The sequence below is a fragment of the Sturnus vulgaris genome, chromosome 21, assembly GCF_052056855.1.
Source record: "Sturnus vulgaris isolate bStuVul1 chromosome 21, bStuVul1.hap1, whole genome shotgun sequence".
Taxonomy (NCBI): Eukaryota; Metazoa; Chordata; class Aves; order Passeriformes; family Sturnidae; genus Sturnus; species Sturnus vulgaris.
In genome coordinates, this window is record NC_142263.1 from 6008336 (window position 1) to 6027619 (window position 19284).

General features: G+C 56.8%; 2 protein-coding genes across 3 annotated transcripts in view; one reads left to right on the top strand and one right to left on the bottom strand.

Moving 5' to 3' along the window:
* Positions 1 to 10979, top strand: part of POR (cytochrome p450 oxidoreductase) — a 28058-nt gene extending 17079 nt beyond the window's left edge. For both annotated transcript variants that reach the window (XM_088177050.1, XM_014876508.2), the window contains exons 4-17: positions 1060 to 1108; positions 1951 to 2079; positions 2449 to 2598; positions 3438 to 3562; positions 4410 to 4499; positions 4953 to 5051; positions 5648 to 5764; positions 6488 to 6606; positions 7698 to 7879; positions 8008 to 8157; positions 8641 to 8908; positions 9360 to 9505; positions 9681 to 9766; positions 9984 to 10979. In XM_088177050.1, coding sequence (XP_088033176.1) covers positions 1060 to 1108; positions 1951 to 2079; positions 2449 to 2598; positions 3438 to 3562; positions 4410 to 4499; positions 4953 to 5051; positions 5648 to 5764; positions 6488 to 6606; positions 7698 to 7879; positions 8008 to 8157; positions 8641 to 8908; positions 9360 to 9505; positions 9681 to 9766; positions 9984 to 10128 — 1855 coding nt within the window. In that variant the 3' untranslated portion in view covers positions 10129 to 10979. The remainder of the gene's footprint in view (positions 1 to 1059; positions 1109 to 1950; positions 2080 to 2448; positions 2599 to 3437; positions 3563 to 4409; positions 4500 to 4952; positions 5052 to 5647; positions 5765 to 6487; positions 6607 to 7697; positions 7880 to 8007; positions 8158 to 8640; positions 8909 to 9359; positions 9506 to 9680; positions 9767 to 9983) is intronic.
* A 753-nt stretch (positions 10980 to 11732) lies between these two features.
* Positions 11733 to 19233, bottom strand: TMEM120A (transmembrane protein 120A). Its single transcript, XM_014876510.2, has 12 exons — positions 19099 to 19233; positions 17001 to 17119; positions 16452 to 16568; positions 15952 to 16011; positions 15168 to 15263; positions 14815 to 14904; positions 14392 to 14457; positions 14188 to 14249; positions 13881 to 13973; positions 13254 to 13318; positions 12577 to 12645; positions 11733 to 12494 (listed from the first exon to the last, which is right to left on the bottom strand). The coding sequence occupies exons 1-12, from the start codon at positions 19171 to 19173 to the stop codon at positions 12381 to 12383; spliced, it is 1026 nt and encodes a 341-aa protein (XP_014731996.1). The 5' UTR covers positions 19174 to 19233; the 3' UTR covers positions 11733 to 12380.
* Positions 19234 to 19284: the final 51 nt, after the last annotated feature.

Here is a 19284-nt window from a genome sequence, read left to right on the forward strand (position 1 = left end):
AGAGTTGAGGAAACTGTTAGCAAGCTCTTCACATTCTCACATGGGCTGGAGCCAAAACCATTTATTTTTTGCCTGGAGGCTTCTCTCTTCCCACAAGAGACCTGGTCTTGCATTCTTCCATTGTGGAACAGAAACGGTCCCACATTCATCTTCTCAACTACCAAAGTTTTGGTGGGGAGGACAGCAAGGGAGCTCCTGTCCTTGCCTGCTCTGAGAAGCTCCCAGCACCTAATCTGACTGTAGCTATGGTCACCTCTGCTTGTGAGGCTCCTAGGGTCCCCAGGACTGGGCTGTTTTCACTCCATGACACTGAAAATCCAAAGATGTGCTAAGGATAGCAAAGCTCTTCTGGCTCCCTCCCTAACAGGGCAGCCACAGCAGTGTGAATCCCCACATCCATGTTTCTGGCTCTGCTGGGGTTTGTCCCCCTGTCAATCCGGAGAAAGCCACATCCATTCAATAATGACAATGTTCTGTGCAGGGGACCCATCTTGGGAATGGGAACCTGGCACGGAACAAGCTCCCCAGGGCTCTCCAGCTCTGGGGCTCATGTCTGGCAGGCTGTTTTGAGGCTGAAACAGCTGATTTTTAGCCCTGTTTGACTTCAGGTTTGGGGGATGTGCCCTGGGGAGCATGGCTCAGGGCTGACCCTGCCTGCCCATGGTGGTGTGGGAAGCAGGGAGTTCTCCATTCCCTTCTTTCAAACCCCTGAGGTTTATCTGGAGACCTGCTCCTATGAGATCCTTAAATCTCTCAGAGCAGTTGATAAAGGTTTTCTGGTGGGCAGGGATGGGTGCCTGGGCTTTTCCTGTGAGGGGATTCGCTGATGAGGGTCAGGCAGGAGCTCAGCTTTTCCCCTCTGCTCCGTGGTTGTGTGCAGAAGCCCTGTGGTTGAGCAATGGCCATCCCTGTGACAGGATGAATAACAGTGGCCAGTGGAGATTCACACCCTGTTGGGCAACTTTCCTGAGGCCTGGAGGCCACTTTTCCCCCACTTGCTTATTCCTGACCTCAAAAATGAATGTGCTTATCTGAAAAGAGGTTCCTCTTGTCTTTCAGAGCAGCTCCAGTGAGAGACAGCAGCTTCATTGAGAAGATGAAGAAGACGGTAAGCTGCTTGTTCTGCCTCCAAGGGGCGCTGGGGAGGTGGGGGAGCTCATGTCCATCCCAGTTTCCTCTGGAAACTGTCAGCAGGAAGAGCTGGTTTGGATACAGACACATGCCTGCTGGAGGGAGCATCCAGAGGAAGGCTGTGTGAGCAGCCAGGAATAGCTCTTTTAGTCTGTGCCTGAGAGTTGTTCTTAGAGAAGAAACTAAAGTGAAAATTCGGTGGTGGAAAAAAATAATGTAATATGAGATCAAAGTCAGGAGGGAAATGGCAGAGACTTTGAAGTCATTGGCTGGCAGTTGTTTATCTGTGTGGTTGGTTCCCAAACTGGCTGCGTGTGGAATGGGAATTGTACACAGAAGTGTCAGCTTTTGACTCTGCTGGTCTGGACACAAGAGGAAGCAGAGGAAGAAGCAAGGGCTGGATGCATTTTCCGTTTTACTTCAAAGTATCTGGCTTGCAGCAGAGCAGGAGCTCTGGTGCTCAGGCACTTGCCCAGAGCCTTTGGCAAGTTCTGCATTCTCGTCCAGGGTGTTCCCTGTTTCCAGGAGTCACGCTACAGCCTTGTAGTTGAGAATAAATCTGGAAGGTTTATTCTTTGCTTTGGGTTTTAGTCTGACCTGAATCTCCCCTCTGAGAGTGGCAAGAGTCATGTTCTCATTAACAGCTCAGCCTTGAGTTTTCTGCCAAACTCTTGGAGTCCTGCACAAACACAGACTCCTGGTTGCCTTTAGGTTGCAGTCCAGAATTCCTGATCTCAGGCATTTCCTTTGTCTGTGCTTCATCCATGCATTTGCCAAATGACTAATCACTATTTAAAAGGGATTTTTCTTTTTCTCCAGGGTCGAAATATAGTGGTTTTCTATGGCTCCCAGACGGGCACAGCAGAGGAGTTTGCCAATCGCCTCTCCAAAGATGCCCATCGCTATGGCCTCCGGGGCATGGCAGCAGATCCAGAGGAGTATGACCTGGTAATTTAGCCCTGAGCAGCCTTGGGATAGTAACAACCATTCAGTGCCCCCTAAAAAAATCCAATGACCCTGGCTAAGGGATATTTAGGAGAGAAAAGATCAGCCTGAGAGATGCAGATATGGGCTCCGTCCTTACCATTCTGCAGTCTCCTGCTCCTTTAAAGCCTTGCATGGAAAATCCCATTGCTTTTCTGGTGGGATAGAAATATTGACTTGCAGTCCAGTGAGGGTGGTTATCTTTATTTTCCCTGCCATTTTGGATGGGTTTGGCCTTTTCCAACCTCTTCTGTAAACACACTGTGGGAATAGGAATTGCCCAACAGCAAAGGTGTGGAATTCTTGAAGATTCCTCCTTTCCTCTCGTTGCAGTCAGACCTGAGTCGCCTCTCTGAGATTGACAAGTCCTTGGCTGTGTTCTGCATGGCCACCTATGGAGAGGGGGATCCCACAGATAATGCCCAGGATTTCTACGACTGGCTGCAGGAGGCTGATGCTGACCTGTCGGGTCTCCGCTTTGCAGTAAGTGCCCCCATTGCAGTTTTTGTGTTGCATTTGGGCAGGAAGGCCCAGAGCCCTCCAGAGTGGCTTGGGGAAAGGCCCAACACGATGTCTGTGCCTTGTACATCTTGTCAGGAATGAGATTCCTGCTGTCTTCCTGCCCAGGCTTTGTGGACACTTGCAAATGTACATCTGGAGGCTTTAAATGCAAATGTCAGGGCTCTCTCTCCACTCTCTAAATCACGAGGGTTTCCTGGTATAAACAGTCCCAAACAGCCCTGCAGGCACTGAATACAAGTCTGTGAATGAGCTACAGGCTGCTGCTGCTCTTCAGAAGCTAATTGAGCAGCCTGGGGCCAGATCTTCTCCCACCAATTAAATCACTTGGAGGAGTGTGTAGCTCTCTTCCCGTGCTGAGCTGAATAACTGGCTGAGAAACAACCACCCCACCTAAACCCTGGCCAAATTCCTTAGGCAGCATAATATTGCAAATGAGAATAAAATCCACTGGTGGAGATGTGAGGCTGCTCTGTGTGAAGCAGTGAGCAAACATTTACTGTGTGGTTTGTGGGAGGCAAAGGCCAGCAGTGGGTCTCCAGGCAGCCCACATTCTTACTGGTCCCACTTGGAGATGTGCAGGAGCTCTTGGAAGTGCATCCAGGCTCAGGGGAGGTGCTGGTGCCTCCTGACCACACATTCTCCAGCAGTAGATTCTTACTGGGGAGCTGGTGGGGGAGCTGGGAGAGGTCTCACTGTCTTTCTTCTGCATCATTTGTGGGGTGATACCTAGCCAGAGGATGTCAAATGGATGGGGAGAGTCCACCTCCTGCTTCTCTGTGCTCATGAGTGTTCCCTTCCAGGTCTTTGGGCTGGGGAACAAGACTTACGAGCACTTCAATGCCATGGGGAAGTACGTGGACAAGAGACTGGAGGAACTTGGAGCTCAGCGCATCTTTGAGCTGGGGCTGGGAGATGATGATGGCAAGTGAGTGCCTTGGGCTGAGGGGCTGGTCAGAGCTGGCTGAAACCATCTTGGAAGGGACCTTGCCAGGGAATTGGCTTCATTACCAAGGCAGAAATAAACTCCACAGGGCTTGTTGAGGCTGACATGTTTTTGAGTGTGTGTGTCTGCTGTGTCTCCCACAGTCAGCTCCCTGTGCACAGGGAGTATCCTAAGGGATCCTGTGTCTGGGAAATCTCACATCAGCTTTAAATGCCCATGGGTACAACTGGAGCAGGCTTTGCAGCCTCCTCTGCCTTTGCCCTGCTGCAGCCTGTGTGGATAAACTCACCCATCCCAGTGAAGGAGGCAGCTTAATCTCCTTGGGAAGTGTTTTATGGTGGGAGGTGGCAGTTTTCCAACTTGGACAGCGTTATTTTCTTTTTTACCTCTCTGTTCACCTAAGCACTTTGGGACATTACATCAGCCTGTGGCTCTACCTCTAAGGTCTGCAGGACCTTGTGGGAGGAATATGCCATGTGTGGAAGGCTCTGAGCTTGGAAAAATAAACAGTGCCAGGTGGAATCGTGACCTTTTAGGAAGATCAACTCATGCCAGGACTGGACAACGGGGAGCTGAGTTTTTTAAGACTGAGCCTAAATAACAAAGCCTTCCTTGGCAGACCTGGAGAAGGGAGAGGTGTCTGGTGTAGCAACAGTTCCCACTCCATGCTCTGCAGGCTCTGTCCTGGTGATCTGTGGGAGCTACCAAAGGTGCCTGGGTCTCAGGCAAATGCCTTTTCCCACAGTTATGGGAAGAGGACCATAGGGATCTCAGGTGGCTCCTGTGGGAATGGGGCTGGCTTATTGACTCTCTGTTCTGCCCTGACTAGCCTGGAAGAAGACTTCATCACCTGGAGAGAGCAGTTCTGGCCAGCAGTGTGTGAGCACTTCGGGGTGGAGGCTACAGGAGAAGAGTCCAGGTGGGTTTGGGAGCAGCTTCTCTTGGGTGTCAGAGACTGGCCACTTCTGACTGGTGGCTGTGCCATCTTTCCTCTGCACTGTTCCCCTTCTCTGCATCGCCTCCCCTTCCAGACTCAAGGGGGGCACAAGTGAAGTGTAGCAGGGAATGTGGGGCTGTTTGGCCTGAGCCTGTCTTGGTGTGAGGCTGAGCCCAGCTCTGGATTCCTGTTCTGAGTGGGGAGATGACGGGTTTGGTTCCTTTGGGGCTGGCAGTGCTGGTTGTGAGGCTCCAGGGAGGCTGAAAGTTCCCCTTGCTTAGGGCTTTCTGCCTGGTCCCTCATGTCTCAGAGAGGTGGAATTTGCATTTGTTTTTGAGCTGCAGCAAATCCAGCAAAGGAGATGATGGTTCCAGCTGTATCTTGTGTGTCCCAGTTTGACTTTTTTTCTCTTTTCTCTCCCCTTTTCCCCTCCAGCATCCGGCAGTACGAGCTGGTGGTGCACACAGATGTGAACATGAACAAAGTCTACACAGGGGAGATGGGTCGGCTCAAGAGCTACGAGAACCAGAAGCCGTGAGTGCCAACCCCCCTGGGCAGGGTCTACCTGGGGCAGATCTTGGCTGGTGGCTCCTTGGTTTTTCTAACAGCACCTGCAGTGCCATTCCTGCAGCACAGCAGGTCTCTGCTCCAGAGAAATCACCTCAGATCTCCACTGGGACTCTGAGATTCCCCAATTAATGAATCATTCATGGTGAGGAGATGGATGTGGTCACGTGTGCTGGTTGGCTGGTACAGCCACAGCATCTGTCCTGAGCCATTCCTTGCCTGTGGTGGCCAGTGCATAATGGCTGCTGGCAGTATTACTGTGGGGAGATGAGCTTTAAACATTAATTACAGCCTGAAACATCTCTTTGAGATGTAACAGTCCCTCCAATCCAGTTCTCTGTTATGAGTCCTTAATGAGACAGAAGCTGTTGACTGCTGGGCTGTGCTGAGAAGGATCTGTTTTCTGTGCCAGTGTGGGGAGCAGCAGGATCATAATTTGGTTTGTACTGTAGTGCAGTGTGGTTTGGAACAGGAACCAAATATTAGGAGTCTGCTCTGGAGTCAGAGGGAATATGCCTGGATACAAGGAGAGAATCCCAGAACACTCTTGTCTTTCCTTGCAGCCCATTTGATGCCAAGAACCCTTTCCTGGCTCAGGTTACAGAGAACCGCAAACTGAACGAGGGTGGAGAGCGGCACTTGATGCACCTGGAGCTGGATATCTCCAATTCCAAAATCAGGTACTTCCCTGGGGGAGACTGCTTCTCTGTTTTGTCAGGAGCAAAGAAGGATGTGGCACCAGCCTCATCCAGCTCTTCAGAAGGGGACCTTGCTCCTTTACACTGCCCCTTTGGGCTTCTGCACCAGATACTCCCTGGCAGGACTTGCTCCCAGCTCTTGCACTGCTTTGGGTCCGTCCCATCCCACATCCCTTCCCTACCTGAGCAGTCTCAGTTGCAGGAATTCTCTAGAAGTCACTCAATAAATGAGAGGGCAGCTGAGCTGTGAGAGAAGGAAAAGCTGGGGATTGCTCTTGCCTGTATTTGCCTGGTTTAGGTGTACAAGCATAGGGGGAATAAAACCCTGTTCTTAAAACCCTGTCACTAGCATAAGTTCCTTGAATTGTTAGGAAGTCATGAATCCAGGTGGCTTAACATAACTGCAGAGGTTTTGAGGAATTTTTCTCTGTTAGTTGGGAAGTTGACCTGTCCTTGTGCAACTCTGGCAAAACTGCTGTTACCTGGGAGATCCCTCGTAAAAACCCTAGGAAAATATTATCCCACAATGCCACTGCTGCTGTCACTGCTGGCTCTGTGGATCCTGATGGTGCAGGTCCTGTGCATTAGACCTCAGTGTTGTCCTGCTGCCTCTTGCACCAGCCCCCTTGTCTTCTGGCTGAGCTGCTGGGGGTGGTCAGGAAGTGGTGCAGGTGTTCCATGTGCTCTCCTCCTGCTCTGTGCCAGGTATGAGTCTGGGGACCACGTGGCTGTGTACCCAGCCAACGACTCCTCCCTGGTGAACCAGATTGGTGAGATCCTGGGCACAGACCTGGACACTGTCATGTCCCTAAACAACTTAGATGGTGAGTATGGATGACCCCTGAGGGTCAGCAGTTCTCCTTCAGCTGTGGCCTCTGTCCTTCACCCTCAGATCCCATGGGGCACCTTCAGCTGTCCCACAGCCCTTCTCAGTGTTGTGCTGTTTTAGCAGGGGCTCAGAGCCTGCTTGCTGAGATCAGCTGAAGTGGGTCAGTTGTGAAATGTGCTTAGTGAGCCCATTGAACAACAAATTATGTAACAGCACACTCCTAATTATGGAGCATCAGCCCACCAGAGCATCCCTCAGCAGCCCCGGAGCTCCTCAGGGCCCTGAGTGTGTGAGATGTTCTTATTCAGTCCTGGGAGGAGGCACAGGCTTGGGGACTGAACTGCCAGCAGGGAGCACTTGTGCTGATCCGAAGAGCTCTTCCTGGGTAGCATTCCCAGCAGAGCCAGCCCTCTGCAGGAGGGACATGGCAGCTGCTGCCCATCACACTCCAGTGCAGCACAGCCAGACCTGAGGCAGCAGATGTGCTGGCCCAGAAACTTGAGAGAGCTCCTGGTTTCTAGAGAGGAAGTGGATTTAATGCACTGCTGGAGCCCGTGGCCCCCTGTGCAGTGTCCTGTGCTGTCCAGCCTCGTGCTGTCATTCCTGTCCCTTACGGACCTCTCAAGGCTGAACAGAATGGCTGCAGCCTTGACTGCTGGCGCAGCTGTGTGTGGCTGACAGAGCCTAAGGACACTTTTGAGGCCAGATCTCATGGAGGTGTAAGTGCCTGAGGCCAAATCAGCCATGGAGGGCAGCCCCCTGCTTAGCCTGGGGGCTTGCTGGGCTGTGCATGCACATCTCGGGGCAGGGAGCCCCTTGGGGAACACAGGGTGTATTTTTTGCTGCTAAACTGTCAGACAGCATCTGTGAAACACAGAATGGGCTACTGGGAGATGGAACTGCCTGGGGAGGGAGGTGATTCAGTGTGGAGCTGGGGCTCTGACCCACAGGCTGCTCTCTCCTCTCTGAAGCCCACCCTGCTCTGTCTCCAGCCCTCACTGCGTGCAGCAGCTGTCACAAAACCCCTTAATATAACAGCAGAAGGTAGATAGTTTTGAATTTGTCTTTCTCTCCCCACTTCTCCAGAGGAATCCAACAAGAAGCATCCCTTCCCTTGCCCCACATCATACCGAACAGCCCTGACCTACTACCTGGACATCACCAACCCTCCCCGCACCAACGTGCTGTACGAGCTGGCCCAGTACGCCACGGACGCGGGCGAGCAGGAGCGCCTCCGCAAAATGGCCTCGTCTGCTGCCGAGGGCAAGGTGGGGCACTGCCCTTCCCTGGGCTGAGCTGGGCTGGGGGAGCCCCAGAAGGCACCCAGAGAGTTCAGGGGGTGTTTGGCAGCCGTGTGGAGAGGTTGTGATGCCCCCTGTGTCCTCCTTTCCTGCAGGCGCTGTACCTCAGCTGGGTGGTGGAGGCCCGCAGGAACATCCTGGCCATCCTGCAGGACATGCCTTCCCTGCGCCCCCCCATCGATCACCTGTGTGAGCTGCTGCCCCGCCTGCAGGCCCGCTACTACTCCATTGCCTCCTCCTCCAAGGTGGGTGTGGTTCCAGCAGGGAATGTGGCTGTGGAGGGGCTGCTTCAGCTGCAGTTCCCCTCAGCTGGGAGCTGGACATGGGGAACTTCTCCTGGTGACATTTGCTATGAGAGGGGCAGATTTAGTGATCTCCATGCATGGAGTTATCCCGGCTTCCCACAGGGTCTGTGGAGAGTCCCATGCTGCAGCCAGCTGTGCCCTGATACCACCACACTCTCTGGAGCCATGGTCCTTTTTCCGTTTGCCTGGCAAGGTGGCACTTTAGGGACTGGTCAAAAGTCACTCTTGACAACTTGCAGGGAAGCTCAGTGGTCCCGTGATGAGTTGAGGACAAGACAGAAACCCCATGAGGAGCACACAGGGAGGAATAGCTGTTGCAGTGTTAACATGAGGTTAAACCTCTCCCCATTCCTGAGCACAAGGAAGCAGTGTGGGGTTGCTGGGGCTCCTTCTCTGCCTGGTTCCAGCATCTCTTCCTTGCAGGTTCATCCCAACTCCATCCACATCTGTGCTGTCACGGTGGAGTATGAGACCAAGACGGGCCGCCTGAACAAAGGGGTGGCCACCAACTGGCTCAAGAACAAGGTGCCTGAGCAGAACGGGAGCAGCTCCCTGGTGCCCATGTACGTGCGCAAGTCGCAGTTCCGGCTGCCCTTCAAGCCCAGCACTCCCGTGATCATGATCGGGCCGGGCACCGGCATCGCCCCCTTCATCGGCTTCATCCAGGAGCGGGCCTGGCTGAAGCAGCAAGGTGAGTGCCCCGCAGCTCCCCCAGGGGCTGCTGCAGGGCTCTGTGGGGCCATTTGGTGCCTGCAGGGTGCTGCTTTGCTGCTCCTGTTGCTGGTCGGCCCGGCCAAGAGCAGAGTGGTGGGGCAGGGTGAGCAGAGTTGAGTGGTTGTGTCCTTCTCTTGGCCACAGAGGATGTTTGGGGGTGGACAGACCTGGGGCACTTCTCTGACCTCTGCCACCACCACACCTCCAAGTAACCACAGTCAGGTCACAGAGTCGATTCTAAAGCTTGTGGCCACTTCTGGGAATTAGTCCTGAGTTTCCTCTTGTAACCAGAAACCATCGTGCAGCTCTGCAAGCCCAGGGTGGGGGAGAGCACGGCATTGGGGGCTGCCGGGGGTGTCAGGACAAGGGGAGGGGACAGGGCTGGGGACTGACAGGGCCCAGCTGATGGGGGCTGTGTGACCCTGCAGGCAAAGAGGTGGGCGAGACAGTGCTGTACTATGGCTGCCGCCACGAGCGCGAGGACTACCTGTACCGGGAGGAGCTGGCCCGCTTCCAGAAGGAGGGAGTCCTCACCCAGCTCAACGTGGCCTTCTCCAGGGACCAGGCTGAGAAGGTACCACACTGTTCCCCCTGCCATTTGTTCCTGCTGCCCACCATGACCTCCATGGCAAGCAGGAACACCCAGCACTTCCCTGTCTCCCAGAGCCATGAGCACAGCCTTGCCTTCCCTCAAGTGTGGTGTGGGAGCTCTGCTCCTCTCTCCTCACTCCCACCTTGTTTCCTGCCAGGTTTATGTCCAGCACTTACTGAAGAAGAACAAGGAGAACGTCTGGAAGCTGCTGAACGAGGGGATGGCTCACATCTATGTGTGCGGGTAGGTCTGGGGACAGCACAGGGATTTGGGGGCAACGTTCCTATTCTTAGGAAAAGGAGTGTGACTGAGTTTCCCCAGCTGTGCATCACAAGCCCTGGGAGGGTTATGCTGTCCTGGGGGCTGGGGTGAGCACACCCTGTGTGTGCAGGGTGGGAGGTGACAGGGCTCGGTGGCCGTGCTGTCTCACTCGTGTCTCACTCGTGCTCCCCGTTTGCAGCGACGCCCGGAACATGGCCCGGGATGTGCAGAACACCTTCTACGAGATCGTGTCCGAGTTTGGGAACATGAGCCAGCCCCAGGCCGTGGACTATGTAAAGAAACTGATGACAAAGGGCCGCTACTCCCTGGATGTGTGGAGCTAAGAGCGGGGCTGGCGGGGCCGGGGAGAGAACAGGTCCCCAGGCATGGGCCAGGGGAGCTGGCAAGTGCCTGCTCGCCCACTGCTGCTGTGGGTGACAGTGTTGTCCCCAGCCCGCGGCTACCCCAGTGCCACTCCCAACCCTTCCTGGGCCTCAGCAGCCCCTCGGGGCACGCTGTGGATCCAGGGGGTGCAAAGGGTTGAGAGGGGCAGGGGGGTAGCTCAGGCTGCTGTCCAGGAGCTGTGGTGCCACCAGCACCTTAGGGTGCACCCCATGGCACCAGCGTTTGCCTTGAGGGACATCAGGGCCACGGCCACTGTGGGGCAGGAGGGACTGACACTGTCAGGGAATCTTGCCCTGAACATGAGGTGTTGCCTTATCCCCGGGACTGGAGCCCACCCTGGCCTGCAGGGACAGCAGAGGGCTGGAGGGGCTGTGCTGGGGCTGGAACTGAGGCTTTGCCACCCCTGTTTGCCCAGCTCTGGGATGTGGGGCTGGCAGCTGGCTCTGGGCACAGAGCTGTCCCATGGCCCCACCAGCATCTCCTGCTCCATTCCCATTGCCCACCCTTGCTCCAGCACCAGCGGGAAGCTCCTCTCCTCTGGAATTCAGCCGGTTTGGGAGGCGGGGTCTCAGCCTACAGGGGCCCTGCTTTTTCCCTGGGGCCCGGCAGCTCCCCTGAGCCCAGCCCCTCCCTCATACCGTGAACGGTCATTTTTTAAATACTGTTTTTATTTTGAACATATTTGTGATTTAAAGCATGGGAAAAAAAAAAAAGAACAACACAACCCCCAGACTTTCAGGCTGTCCAATGTTTGTAAATTATTTAAATACATTTGCCCTTGGAATAAAAATGCTGTGTCTGGAGTTTGCTTCCTGCATTCTCTCTGCTCAGCCAGAGGGAAGAAGGCAGGAGGAGCAATGGATGATAACTAGGAGGGCATTTGGGGATGTGGTGGCAGCTCTGGGTTTAGGCTGAGCTGGGGGCAGCCCTGACCCTGAGTGCTGGGCTGTGGGAGGGGAGGGAGGATGGCAGTGGGGGGCTCTGGACTGGGGTGCAGCTGTGCCCAACCTGCTCTTTGGTTCTTCCAGAGCTCCCAGTGCTGGTACAGGGTCTATCTTGCCCACCTCCAGCAACACTGAGGTTCTGCTGGGCTTCCTGGGTGCCCACAGTTCTGGCCACAGCCTGTGCAGACTGGGGTGCCATGGGAAGGAGCCCCTGCTGCAGTCCAGGCTGGGGGAAGGGCACAGGGAAATGACTTTCCATAAAATCATGGGCTCGTTTAGGGTGGAAAACCCCTCCACGTCTAACCCTTAACCCAGCACTGCCAAACCCACCACTCAACCATGTCCCCAACTGCCACATCTACATGGCTTTTACATCCCTGCAGGGGTGGTGACTCCACGAGTGCCCTGGGCAGCCTCTGCCAGGGCTGGACAACCATTTTTAGTGAAGACATGTTCCCTAATATCCCATCTAAACCTCCCGTGGTGAAACCTGAGGCTGTTTTCTCTTGTCCAGTTGTGACAATTGTTCTATTGACTTCCACCCTCCTTTCAGAGAGGTTGTGTCAGGACCCACTTCCAGATGAACCAAAGCCACAGAGTGTGGAAGCTGTTCCCAGACTGTCCCGGTACCCCAGGGCAGCTCCTTCCCTTTATTTTCACACGTGCCAGCCCAGGGTGCTGCTTGCACAGCTCCAGTGTGAGGCCTGGACCAGGCTCCTGCTGCTCCCACTCTTCCCGTGCCCCAGCTGCCCCTTCCCTGTGGATTGAAGGAGAGGGAGGAGCTGGGGCACCTCTGGAATCCAGGGCTGTGCTTGGAGTGACCAGGCTGCCCCTCAACACACGGGGGCTGCCCTGGGTGCAGGGCTGGCGGGGGGAAAGGGGGAGCCTGCAGCACCCCAGGAGCTGTGTCAGACAGTCCCTGGACACTGCCTTGACCCAGTGAACATCCAGAGAACATCCCAGTAGAAGGGAGGGGAGTGGCTGCCCCAAGCATCCTGCTGTTTGGATGTGGAAGGCAGCCAGGACAGGAGGTGCAGGGTGCTCCTGACTCCAGGCGAGTGACTCCAGCACGGCTCCAGCCCCGTGGTGAGCACATGGACTGTCCAGGAGCAGGCCCCAAGCTCTGTCCCACACCCGGGCCTCCAGGGAATGGGGTGAGACACCAGAGTCCGGACGGAATTGAGGAGATGGGAATAGGGGATGGAGCCGGTGGGGAGAAACAGTCCAGGCCCCCACACTGCCCCTCTTCAATTCTCCTTCGTGTCCTTGTTCTTGTTCTGAATCTTCTGGTGCATGACACGGAGGGTGGTGAAGAAGTTGCCCAGGAAGAGGATGAAGAAGGGGATGCCGCACATGAGGACCTGTGGGAAGAGAGGTCGGAGTCAGCAGGAGGGACCTGCCTGGAGCAATCCCCTCCCCGGGCATTCCCAGGAGCCTCCTTACCTGCCACTCCTTGCACTCGGGGTGCTGGATCATGCGGAACAGGGTGATGGCATTGTAGAGCTGCCAGAACTGCAGGACAGAGGAGATTCAGGGGAGCTGCTGCTTTCAGAGGCTCAGCCCCAGGCTGGCACCCACCCAGCTGCCACCTCTGGGTATAAACCCCACCCCAGCCTCGTGTGGGGCAGTGAAACCCCATCCAGGCTCAGGCCAGAGGGCTCCTTCCCAGAGGATCCCAGCTGGCACATCTGCCTGTTTCAGGCCAGCTGGAGCCCAAGGGCCATGAGGAAGCCTCAGACCTTTGGCCATCAGCCCCAAGGATCTGACCGAGGAAGGACTCGATCCTTTATAGCAGCAGCAGCTCAAAGCTGGAGCTCAGAAGGGCTTTGGAGAGGCTTTAAAAGGGTTCTCACTGCAGCCCCTCTACACTTGAGCACTCAGCAGAACCACCCCAACTTCTCCCCATCTCACTTCCCCAGCTGTGGAGGTGCTGGGGGCTTCAGAGGGAAAGGCTCAGCATTTGCTGGAAGCATTTCCCTGCCCCAGGCATCCCATATCACATGGCTGTGGCAGCCTGTGGGGTCTGTGCCATGTCCAGGCCACCGAGCACGGCTGGGAATGTGGCACATCCTGTTCCCACTCGAGGCTCTGGCATCTTGCAAGGACTGGGGCAGCCTCACCTGCCCAAAGAAGAGGAAGGGAAGCAGGAACGTGAGGCCTCTCCACATCCAGGACTGGAAGCCCTCTGCAAAGGATGAAGGTTTCTGTGAGGAGCCAGAATGGGCTGGTGGAGAGGGGATGGAGCCCAGCTCCTCCAGCCACGGAGGACAGGGAGGCTCAGTGCCCACACCATGCCTGGCTGAGGAAGTCCTGCCATTCCAGCCTCACTGAGGGCACTTGAGAGGGCACAGTGGCAGTGACTCCTAATGCAACACAGGGCTCTGGTGGAGCTGGCCCTCAGCTCCTGCCCTTGGTGTCACAGGGGCCAGGGAGGTGACAGCCCATAGTGCTGGGGTGCTGGAGGGTGTTTCATGTCTGAAGGAGCTTCCTGGGGAAACCACATCCACTGACACCTCACATCCTGAGGTGATGTGAGGCCAGGCTGGTGGTCCCAGCAGAGCAGGAGGAGGGGGACAATCAGCCTATGGGGTGGTGCTGCCCCATAGGAGATACTGCTCTGGGACCTTTGGTTTGACTTGTAGCTTTTACTGTTCCTGCTACTGATAAAAGTGACCTCAAATCTAAGTGTCACCATTTCCTTCAGTAGAACCCAGAGGTCCCAGTGAGCTGAGCAGCATCCCACTCACCCACAGTCAGGTCCATGTTGTGCCTCTCTCCCAGCGCTCGCAGCCGGTACAAGCAGCCGCTCTGGTAGTAATACTGCAGGAACTGCACAAAGCCTGCAAGGACAGCATGGCTGCTCTCAGGAACTGCCCAGGGATCCCCTCCCAGCCTCAGCATCATCCCACAAAGGCCACCCAAGGCCAAGGGAACTGCCAGGTGAGCTGAGAGCTGTGAGCAGCTACAGCCAGGTCTCCATGTGCTGCAGAGCTCTGCAGGCACTCTCAGCACCTGGGGGTCAGTCCCTGTCCCAACACGTATGGTAGCACTTACTCTGGTACATGGAGAAGGAGAGAAACTGGTTCCTGAACATCTGGTACATGAGCCCATCTGGCCTGTGGAGAGATGGTGCTGGCTGGGGGACATGGGGCTGGGAGGGGACAGCCAGCCCTGCCTGTCCCACAGCCCCTATGTGCCCTTGGCCAGAGCTGCCCACAGCCCAGGCAGCCCCCCATGGGACAGGGGACACAGACTTACCACGTCAGCATGACACCTGAGAGGAAGGTAGAGATGTAGTGATGGAAAACCCACCAGCCTTTGATCCTGAAAGGCAGACACAGAGAAGCAGTGTCACGTCTGGAGCATGAACCCAGAGCCAAAGGCACCCTGGAGAGTGCAGCAGCCCAGGCCCAGCCACCCCACAGCTCCCAGGGCTGGCTGGGAAATGGTCCTGGGAGCAGGACCCAGAGCCTCGGGGCTGGGCAGCACCAGGGCCCTTCCAGCTCCGCCTTCCACCGCCTCCACACGGGAGGTTCCAGGTTCCTCCTGCCCTGCTCCTGCAGCTCCCAGCAGGGTTTGCTACACATCCTGAGTAGGAGGGAGCTGCTCCCTGTGACGGGTCCCAAGTCCCCCAGCCCTGCAGAGAAAGCCCAGCCCCCTGCCCAGGCCCAGGGGACTCACTTGGAGCCGTTGTTGATCAGGATGCTCTCGCGGATGGTGAGGGTGCAGTAGTACCACACCAGCAGGAAGTTAAAGACAGCGTCTGTCACCCTGGGTCACACAAAGCAGGGTGTAAAGGCACGTGCTGGGGACACAGGCACTGTGACATCCTGTGGGACACCCACCCCCAAGGGAGGGGACCTGCTCCCCACCACCCACCATGGCCACGGCAGCCACAAAGGCCACCCCACCTCCAGAGCAGAGTCCAGGTGCTTTACCAGGACCTCCTGTTCAGCTCTGGATATTCCAGGATGGGAGAGAAGGGCAAGGGGGCTCTGGGAGGAGAACTCTGCCCAGCACCAAGCCAGACTCACCTGGAGTTGAGGAGGAACCGACAGGAGAAGGAGACAATGAGTAGGATGATGGTGAGGTAGAGCTTGAACTTCTCGTACTCATCTTTATATGCAAACCTGCAGGGAAGCACAAGGACAGGCTTGGAACAAGGGGTCTGCTGGAAATTTGTGCCCTCCCATCCCATCTGACTGTAAAATGTAAAAGGGTAAAAGTGATGTTCTGCTGGGAATCTCTGGGACACACTCAGGAAGAACCTTGCCTTGGGGGTATTTCTGAGAGCAGAGCACATCAGGCTGCTCCCACACAGCTGGGACACATCTGAGCACCCCAAACCACCCCAACCTGGTGGGTGGCCCTGGTGGGGAAGATGGGCAGACTGGGATCTGCACAAATCTCCAAGGGGAGGATTGGGGAACAGAGGGAGAGGGGAGAGGCTCCTGGCTGGGCATCTCTAGCAAGGTAAAGGCTCTCAGGGGCCAAAACCAACTTCTGGTGTTTTCCCAAGGGAAGAGGAGGGGACTATCCACTGTCTGTCTTTCCTGGAAGTTCCTAATACAGTGGAAACATGGCCATGGCTTCGGTGAGGATCCCATGAACTTGTCAGAGCTAATTGTCCATCCCAGCCCAGTGGCAGGAATGTGAGGGGGAGCCAAGGATTTGGCTGATTCTCAGGAAATGATGCAGAGAACAGTTCAGGAAGGGAATCTACACCAGGTGAGCCAAGTCAGCTCCTCAGCTGTCATTCCTGGTGCCAAGGGGATCTCAAGCCAGGAAAATCAGAGGAGCAGTGAGGAGGGGCCGTACTTGGCCTGTTTGCTGAGCAGTGTCACGTTCACATTGCCGAGCACCAGACTCAGGTACAACCTGGGGAGAGAGCAGAGAATTAGGACAAGGACCTGCCTGTGGAGCTGTCCCCTCTTGTGCCACCAGTGGGGCCAGGGATGAGCCCCCAGGTGCTTCCACTTGGAGCTGCCAGGCACAAACCCTCTGGAATCCCCTCCCACGGGCAGGGGATGGGTGGGGGAGCACACACCCCACCTCCCACAGGCACTGGGGTGTTCACCAGGGCTTCTCCTCAGGCACAACCACTGCCCAAGGGTGGGTGATGGCCATGAGCAGGCAGGAGAGTGAGGGGCAGCACTGCTGCCTCCTGCCCAGGTCCTTGGGGAGCCCCAGTGGAGCAGCACAGCTGTGACACCGCTGGCTGCAGGGTGACAGCTCTGGGTCTGTGCCTGCAGCATTACAGCCACAGGGATGTGGAGGGTGGCCCTGGTGCCCCAGCCAGAGCTGAGGTGCCTTCTCACCCGTTCTTCTTTGGCAGATAGGCCTCCATCTCAAAGAACACGTTCTGCCTCTCTTTAATCAGGCTCTGGGTCTCTTGGATGGACGCTTCCTGCTCGGGAGTAGCCTGCCCTTTGCATCTGGGGAGCAAAGACAGGCACTGGCATCAGGAGAGCCTCTGCAATGTGACCAGCACGTGCTGGCACTCCACAAGTGACTGACTCAGGCAAGGACACCCCAAGGACAGGGGAAGGTGGATGGGAGGCAAGTCCACAACTCCATCTGCAGGGCGAGCTCCTCTGTCAGGCTGTGATGTTGCTCAAGAGAAGGGGGCAAGGTGAGGCCAGATGGGTCTCTCACCCTTAGGAAGGAGCTTTGTGCAGGAGGGGAGCAGCTCAGGGTACCTGCAAAACCCTTGCAAGCTCTGAACTGCAAACAGGGCACAAATCAGGGCAGAGGAAAGGGAAGATCAGCCTCCCCACAGCACCTGGCCGCAGAGAGGTTTGCATTTGAGACATGAGGTGAGCTCAGCCCCGTCCTTGCTGCTCTCCCCTCCCAGAGCACTGACTCACTTTTTGAGGGCGAGCGACAGCTCCTTCAGCCGCTTCTTCTGCCGGGTGATGGAGCTGGAGATCCCATCCTGGAGCTTGGTCAGCTCCTCGAGTTTCTGCTTGTACAGCTTGTGGTTGTCCTGGGAAGGAGAGACCAGCACGCATTAGAGCTGCCTGCCCAGCCCCCCGTCCTTGGGCCGCCTGTGATGCTTTTGTTAAAAAACGTCCTTAATTTCATCTGTGCAGCTGCTGGGTGAGAGGAGAGGTGGCTGCAGAAGGCCAGGTGTGTTTGGGGACAGCCTGCAGCCAGCCCTGCTTCCATGGGGATACCCATCCCCAAGCCCAAGCAGGCTATCCATGGGATGTTCCCATGTTTGGGACACCAATGACTGCACACAGCAGATAGGAACGACTTGGGAATAAACACTGTGTGGGCCAGGGTAAAACCGTGGGCCACTCAGAGTAATGGCGTTGGATGCTGGGACAGGATGAGCAGCTCTTGGTGCCCCCAGGTCTCCCAGCTCATGGCTTTGGGGCACCACCTGAGCACCCCTGGGAAGCTGGAAGGCGCCTGGCAGTGAGCTGGACAAAGAGGACGGAGTCACAGCAGGGCTGCAGCCAAGTGCCCAGTAACCCAACCATACCTGGATAAGGCTGGATGCATTTCTCCACTATATTTAGTAGGGAAAGGGGAGAGGTGCTGGATCAATGCTGCTGCTTGTCCAGGTCAGCAGGAAAACAGCCTCACCTCACAGCAGCCTGAACGCCACCTCCAGCAGGGAATTACACTCTGCTCACCACAACCCTTGGACTAGACCTTGGCACGAACAAGTTTTAACCTCTGTAGCTCTTATCGACCACTTGATCACTAGGTCTTAAAAGTTGTTCCCAAAGGAGAAAGGTGAAACCGAGAGCAGAGGAGGGAAACTTTCTCCCTCTGGTACAAGCAGTAAGTGGCAAGGAGGGAACGGATTCCAGATAGTCCCAGTTCCACAGCAGTGATTTATGTCCCTGATTTATCTGAAGACACTCTCTGCTTGACCATCAAGCTTTCCTGCTGCCATCTAGAGTCACCTCGTCCTGGCTCTGGAGTTAACTCTGAGCAAGTGGCTTTTGTGACAAGTCCTTTAGCCGTGCCAGCATCCGAGTTCCCCGCTCGGAGACCGCCTGGATGAGGAGCCAGGGCAGGAGGAGGTGTCCAAAGGGAAGGGCCGGCGCTGAGTGGCTGCACTCAGGGTTCAGAGTGGGCGACCCGGGACATCCACGCAACCCTTATGGAGCAAGAGGAGGTTTCTCAAAGCCTCCCTTGCCCCAGATCTGGGCACAGCAGCGACGTGTCCGCAACAACATCCGCTTCACCCCGCTCCCGGGGGAAGGAGGGGGAGAGGGAACGGGTGCAGCTGCAGCCCAGTGACCTGAGTGGCAGCAGGAGATGCTTGGCCAACCTTTCCCTTGGGTGACCCTGTGTGAGCTGAACCCTGCCCACTCCTTCTCCGGCAGGCAGCGCCCTGGGGATTACACAAAGCAGGTGGAAGCACCTCTGACACCAGTCACCTTCCTGGCACGGAGCCCCCGGCCAGCCCCGGCGGTGACAGGGTCTGGCAGTGGGCACAAGATGCCTGGCTGAAGCGTGCCTGGGTTCCGGGAGAGCTGAGCTCTGCTGGCCGCTTTCCCTGCGGGGCTGGCCGGCTCCAGGCTGCCCCGAGCCGGGCTGAGAGGAGCGATAAGGAGTGAAAACGACATCTGCGCACCTCGTCCGGCCGTGCCACGCCAGGCACTGCCGCTCCCCGCTCCCAGCAGCAAAACCGGGACAACTGAGGTCTCCACGCCACGTCCACGGCGGGCTGGGGCATCACACCGGGGTACCCCGCTCTTCCCGAGCCCCGGCACAGCCTGGCACCCCTGCCCTGCTCCGAAACGCTTTGCCCCGAGGCACAGGGCTCGTACCCGAGGGCAGGGACACGGGGGGAAAGCGCCCGGACTCCAGCGGGCAGAGCCCGGCTGCCCGCGGTACCCGCTGGGGCATCTCCCACCCCCGGTGCCGGTAACCCCGGCGTGCCCCGCTCGGCCGGAGCGCTCCCTCGGCCCGTGCCCGGGGCTGTGCCGGGCCCGGTGGTACCTGGATGCGCTGGTAGCCGTCCTGCAGCTCCTCCCACTCGCGCAGGCACTCGGCGAGCGAGGCGCCCCAGGCCATGGCGGCGATGGCGGCGGCGACCGGCCCGGCCCGGCCCGCGGCGACGGGCGGCGCTGGCCCCGCCCCCTTCCGGACACGCCCCGGGGCGGGGCCGGGGCGGGGCTTCCCTCG

What these genes read in the sequence shown, in the direction of transcription:
- TMEM120A (XM_014876510.2), bottom strand. Translation starts at nt 19,173, where the DNA reads ATGGCCTGGGGCGCCTCGCTCGCCGAGTGCCTGCGCGAGTGGGAGGAG. An exon ending in ACGGCTACCAGCGCATCCAG is followed by an intron (nt 17,120 to 19,098) that starts GTACCACCGGGC and finishes TCTCCTTCCCAG; the next exon opens with GACAACCACAAGCTGTACAA. An exon ending in CGGTTCCTCCTCAACTCCAG is followed by an intron (nt 14,905 to 15,167) that starts GTGAGTCTGGCT and finishes TGTGTGACCCAG; the next exon opens with GGTGACAGACGCTGTCTTTA.